The sequence below is a fragment of the Triticum aestivum genome, chromosome 6D, assembly GCF_018294505.1.
Source record: "Triticum aestivum cultivar Chinese Spring chromosome 6D, IWGSC CS RefSeq v2.1, whole genome shotgun sequence".
In the NCBI taxonomy this organism is placed as follows: Eukaryota; Viridiplantae; Streptophyta; class Magnoliopsida; order Poales; family Poaceae; genus Triticum; species Triticum aestivum.
This window is the reverse complement of record NC_057811.1, coordinates 440202921-440209325: the sequence shown is the minus strand read 5'-3', so window position 1 is coordinate 440209325 and position 6405 is coordinate 440202921. Positions and strand designations below refer to the sequence as shown.

General features: G+C 50.1%; 1 protein-coding gene across 1 annotated transcript; it reads left to right on the top strand.

Annotated features, from left to right (window-relative positions):
- The first annotated feature begins 243 nt into the window (after positions 1-243).
- On the top strand, positions 244-3562 carry LOC123141876 (lysM domain-containing GPI-anchored protein LYP6). Its single transcript, XM_044560944.1, has 5 exons — positions 244-1097; positions 1757-1874; positions 1971-2132; positions 2217-2248; positions 2980-3562. The coding sequence occupies exons 1-5, from the start codon at positions 428-430 to the stop codon at positions 3267-3269; spliced, it is 1272 nt and encodes a 423-aa protein (XP_044416879.1). The 5' UTR covers positions 244-427; the 3' UTR covers positions 3270-3562.
- Positions 3563-6405: the final 2843 nt, after the last annotated feature.

Sequence of the window (6405 nt, the reverse complement as noted above, 5' to 3'; positions counted from 1 at the left end):
ACCCATGGGACCAGAGGACGCCGAGCCCCACCGGCCATGGATCCAAACGGCAAAGCCCTCCCTGGCGGCCACGGGAAAGCCTCCCTGGCGTCTCTCTGCCACCTTTCCCTCCTCCCATGGTTTTGGCACAGATTCCCAGCGCTGCCAAAAGCAAACAAACTCCCATGACCCTCCCGCCATTACTCACGACCACCGACGCGCCAGCCCCGCCGCTCCCACTGACAAGCAGGCCATGTCTCCATCGATATTGCTCTAGGCTCTCCTGGCCTGCGCAGCTTTTTTTTTGCGCAGCTTATACTTACACATGCATGCTGCTGCTACTAGGCTTCTAGCTCGCAGGGTCACGAGCCGCACAGTTCACTTCAGTCGCCAGTGAGCTCCACCGCCCGGCCCCCGACGAAGCTAGCAGCATCTCTCGGGAACGACGATGGGGCTGCCTGCCATCTTCGCGGTGGCCGTGATGGTCGCGATCGTCATGGTGGCGTCGCCGTGCGCGGAGGCGAAGACGACGATCGAGCCGTGCTCGGGGTCGGACTCCTGCCCGGCGCTGCTGGGCTACACGCTCTACGCCGACATGAAGGTCTCCGAGGTGGCCGCGCTCTTCGCCGCCGACCCCTCGGCCCTCCTCGCCGCCAACGCGCTCGACTTCGCCGCCCCGGGCGCCGCGCACCGCATCCTGCCCATGGGCCTCTTCCTCCGCGTGCCCACGGCCTGCGCCTGCGCCGACGGCGTCCGCAAGTCCGTCGCCGTCCGCTACGCCGCGCGCCCCGCCGACACGCTCGCCACCGTCGCCGACGTCGTCTTCGCGGGGCTCGCGTCCGCCGACCAGATCCGCGGCGCCAACGGCCTCGCCGACGCCGACGCCGACGCGCCGCTCGACGCGGGCCAGCGGCTCGTCGTGCCGCTCCCCTGCGTCTGCTTCAACTCCTCCGACAGCAACCTCCCCGCGGTGTACCTCTCCTACGTGGTGCAGGTCGGCGACACCGTGCCCGCCATCGCGGCCGCCTACGAGACCACCGTCACGGACATCATGAACGTGAACGCCATGGGCAGCCCCGTCGCCGCGCCGGGCGACATCCTCGCCATCCCATTGCCAGGTAAGTACTACGCGTGATCAAACTGCTGCTCTTTTCTTCAACGTACGTGCGACACACATTTTACATTCAGTAGGCCTGTCAGTGTTCTCGGTCAGATCGTTGTGCTGCATTGCTTTGAAACGGAATGTAGTGTGAACTTGAAGTGGCCTCAATTTTCTAGTAACTATGAGAGTCATGTGCCCACCGAAGTTCTGTTAAGGCACTGATGCACACATACAGTAGAGCAGAGTTTTTATTTATTTGGTACTTTCAGTTAACTATCACTGCTTGGGAAAGGCCGAATTGTATACTATTACTACCTCCGATTCATATTACTTGTCGCTCAAATGGATATATCTTAGCAGTTGATTGATACGGACCTTCGAGCCGCGAATAAGAGATTCACTAGCACATTGTTCAGTATATGATGAACTGCTCATCTATCCCATTTCAATCATGTTTGAGGTTCAAAAGTGTGTATCCATGGCATAACATAAGCAACCTATTACGCAGTGTACTCAATTCTTCAAGTTGCATCTCTGTTTTTGTATGCTCTGCTTTTGTCTATTACCAATTCTCCGACCCCACAGCTTAACATAACTTTGTTTGCTCTTTTCTGAACATCAGCATTTGCTTAATCTTTTTTTCTGATGATGGTCATCCTTTATCTTTATGTCCAGCATGTGCATCATCATTTCCAAAGACTGCTTCAGACCATGGACTGCTTGTGGCAAATGGAACCTATGCACTTACCGCAGGCAACTGCGTGCAGTGCAGCTGTGGGCCGGGCAATCTCAAGTAAAACTCAGCTTAAATCTTTTTTAGTTCACAAAAAGCAGCATTACTGATGAAATATAATATGGATCATAACCCCTATCTTTCCTTCGGTGCCAGTTTATATTGCACCCCAGCTTCACTGTCCAGATCATGCCCGAGCACGCAGTGCAGTAACAGCAATGTGTTGCTCGGCAACGCGAGCACCCACGCGACGAGTGCGGGCTGCAACGTTTCATCGTGCAGCTATGGAGGTTTTGTGAATGGGACTATTACAACTCTGTAAGCAATGTGTTTCGGAACAGTTTTGGGTTTATTGCTGTTTTCTGCAATCAAGATTGATGTATCCTACTTTTTCATGTACAGGCTGGACACTGGTCTTCAACCGACATGCCCAGGTAACTCTTGTTGCTGTAATCATCTGTCTTCAGATTCAGACCCAAGGCTGTGGCAGCAATCCATTCATCCCTTGTAGACTCCGCACAAACCATTTTTCGAATGTAGGAGCACTGCGCACAAACTCTCTTCTTCTTAATAAATGGATGAGACAAATCTTTTGCCTCCGTTTCAAAAAATAAATAAATCGCAATTTGGCAAGACTTGCATTTTTTGTAAGAGAAAGAAGAGAAGGCTTCCATTCTTCATTCTGAACCTGAACACTGCATCCAAGTGACACTGCCCTTTGAAAGCATCCACTGCAGTGTGCAAACCGTGTCACCAGAATCTACCTACAGTCAATAGATACAGAAAACTTCACAATTTGTATGGCAGTGTGCAAACTGCATCATTAGTATATACACAGAAAAGAGCAAGTGTTGCAACTAAATTTATAGCTTCTGTCGCACACTGACCCCGGCTACATGCAGTTGCATCATTGAAATAGCCGACATTATACTTTCAGAAAGAAAAAAAAATACAGCAAAGATTTATCTCTGAATGAAGTTCAGAATCCTAAACAGGACACCTGAAAACCCACAAGACCTTCAAACTGAAACACCGGAAACAATACACTTGTTTGATCTATGTTCCATGCTATTAAATTTTACTACGTAGTGTAGCTCATTCGGTCAGCATAGCCAATATTACTTTGATATGGTATCTCCTGTTTCTGACAGTTCATTCGGTGCAGGACCGCACCAAGTTCCTCTGCTAACAGACCCACCGACGACGGTGAACCGCGACTACTCGACCTCTCTTGCCCCGCTATCTGCGCCCGTGCCCGCAGAAGCGGGCGGCGTCATGGCGGAGCCCCCGCCGAAGTCGTCGGAGCACGGAGGGTCCTTCACGCTCCCCAAGGTTTCTCCGACGCATGGCCCCGCCGGAAGCGTCTCAAAGGCACCACCCCCTCCGATGAGCAAACCGCAGCGAATCCTATCCGGGTTCATCTTGTGCCTACTTCTCCAGTACTTCCATGTGTGAATCGCACCATTTCAAGAAATTCTTTTGAGCTGTATTTTCTGTAACTGTAAACAACTGGTAGTAGTAGCATCATTTTGTGAGGTAAGTGGACAGTATGATGACGGCCATGTTTTTGCATGCAGCTCCTTGTTCTTTCGAGGGGCATCATCACGTTCACGTGTGACTTTATCTCATGGAGACGAGATCTCCCAGTTGTTGTTGTGTGTAAGCAGCATCTAGGAGGATATGTTTTGCGGCCTTTCGCACGCACTGATCGGCCACCGGGTAATGATCATGTTTTTTTGCCAAGGAAACGAGAGCGCTTTATTGTTTTGATTGATTAACCAGCGCCCAAGGAGGAGGTACATGTATGCACTTGGACCATCAAGAGGCGCAGATCAGTTTAAACCCCATGAAGATCACACTTGTTTCTAGATCGATGTACTACTAGCAGCCATGCATGCATGCATGCATGGGCGTGCTTCTTTTCGTGGGGCGGCGAGGCCATCTTCGCCGGCTTCATCAGAAAAGATAAATTCTCAGTGTATGCACTGATTGCGCCACTACAAAGCAGTGGTTCTAGAGGAGTCATGCATGTGCTGTTTGCTTTCTTGATCTCCCTCTTTTGTTTTTCTTCTTCTCCTTCTCTTTGACGCTTTGACTTCACCTTTGGGACCAGCCAAATCCCCCACCCCTACTGTCTAGCGGATCGAGCTTCCGACGCTTTAACATGGAGCTTTCAGCTGAGCACATTTTCATCATGGAAACGTAGTACCAAATGGATGTACTGGTGGGCGGTGTGTCACGTTGTGATCTGCACATTTGCGTGGCCAAATCAAGCCGGGGAAAACGGCACGATACACTGCACATCCCAACCGACGAACGAATCCGCCGGGAATAGGACCGTAGCGGTAGCTAGCTAGGAGGACCACCTCGCCACCGTACCATCAGGCCGGCCGGCACAAGTGAAATGCCATTGCTCTTTCTGTGCAACCCGATGCACGTCTCCAGGCCAAACATCGAGCATCTCCACGAGCATCACAAGTTGTGTTGTTGACCCCTGTAGTGTAGCGCCCCTTCAGAACCGAATGGATCCTGTGACGAAATTTCCTCCTGCGAACTGTCGATGCATGCATGCATGCATGCATGGCCGCTCCAGCAGATCGGAATAAAAACCGGTGACACGCAAGGAATATCCAACGGTGCAGGGCGGTCTTTCTGCGGAGAGAATAATGCCGCTTACTGCTGTAGGATGTCTCGCCACTTATGCTAAAGGGCGTGATAAGCACGCTTTGGGTTAGAAGATGGGGGTGATTTGGCTTATCGCCTAGAGATGCTGATGCCGCCTCCACACGGGCGTGCGTGGTCGCTATCCAGATCTGGTAATGGTTGCCATGCCATCCATCCCTCGCTCCAGAAGCCGGTCAACAGTTGTCCACCCCTTTTTTCATCTTTGTAGCCTCCTCCTAGTACTAGTATTTCTTGACGCTACAAACCTACTCCCTCTGTTTTTAAATATAATTGTTTTTTAGAGATTCCAATAAGAGACTACATACGAAGCAAAATGAGTGAATCTACACTCTAAACTACGTCTACAGGGGTGGATCCAGAACAAAAATGTCCCGGTGTCCATGTGCACATCATATATATAAGGATGGACATCAAGCAGTAATATATATAAAATAACACACCCAACAACACAAATTATATGGCAACGAGATTTCTTACCAAAATAAATAAACCGCTTCACTTCCACTTGAATATGGTGGAGCTGGAGGATCAACCGGTTCATGTGATGGGTTAGCTATATCATCTTGTGCCCAAGTCTTCATTTTTAAGAAACTTTTCCATAAATTCTCCTGTGATTAATTACTATTGTGTTAGCAAAAATGTCCGAGTTACATTATTTGTGTTTGTATATGCAAGAATAGAAACAATAAACAAAACATATTGATTGAATGATATGATTAGGGAGTTAAACTTACTCAACAATGTGCTCCTGGTTAGATATGAATCGCAGCGAATTGTTCCCAATTGTGATAGCTTTAAATTTTATGATCCCAGCCATATGATTAGAAAAATAGAAATTAAAAAAATGAAATTTCTACACACAGTTAGGATTTCAGATTTGAGAGAGATCGGCAATTACCAAGTGCTGAGTTGAGAGTTAAGACGTACCACAAATTTCCAACGATCTGTGAGCGGGCGAGGGTAGAGGCGGCCGGCTAGCGATGCTTAAACAATGGCGACTGCCGACTGGGCGGAGCAGCGGCTGGTCGTGCAACGGAGAAGGGAAAGGGGCAAGCACGGGCTGAGGCGCAGAAGCCGAGCGGAGGAGCAACTCGACAGGCGCACGTACAGGTAAGGTACGGCCGTATTGGGGATCGATTAATCAAAGATCGATAGCTTTTTTTTCACACGCGCACGTACAGGAACCAGGGATCGATTAATCTTTTTTTTTTTGAGCGGTAGGGATCGATTAATCGATCGATCAGGAGTGGACATCTACGTATGGGCTGCATTGCCTCGCTTGTGTAGTTCTGTTTTGTGTATCGCTGGGCTGGCCGGTGTCCAGGCCCAAAAGTTACCGGTGTCCAACCCAAAAATCTGGACATTGTACAAGGTAAAGATGTATCTTACCCGGTGCCAACGACACCGGATGGCCTAATGTGGCTCCGCCCCTGTACGTGTATATACATCTGTATGTAGTTCATAGTGAAATCTCTAGAAAGATTTATATTTAGGAACCGAGGGAGTAGGTTAGTAGTAGATGTCAACCAAAAAAAACCTAGGTAAGTAGTACTCCTGTGTGCAATTTTGCTATGAACAAATTCAGACACGCCCACACGAGCTAGTGTCTAGTGGTGTATTGGTTACGCCAAGTCCGATCAACTCCCTGAGTCGCGATCGAACGTACGTGCAGATGCTCACCGTTCAGCCGGCCCCTGTCCCGTCGATTGCCTGTTACGTGCCCAAGCCCAACTCGACGGCACTAGCACTACACTCCACTCCGCCACCTTTGCTTTGTGTGCTTGACCTGACCGGCACCGCACCGCACGTACGTGCCTCGGTCGACTGGCCGGCGCCGGAGCCCTAGGGTTTCGTGCTGCGCCGCCGTGCTTCACCCATCCATCCATCGACCCCTTGCCGCTCTCGC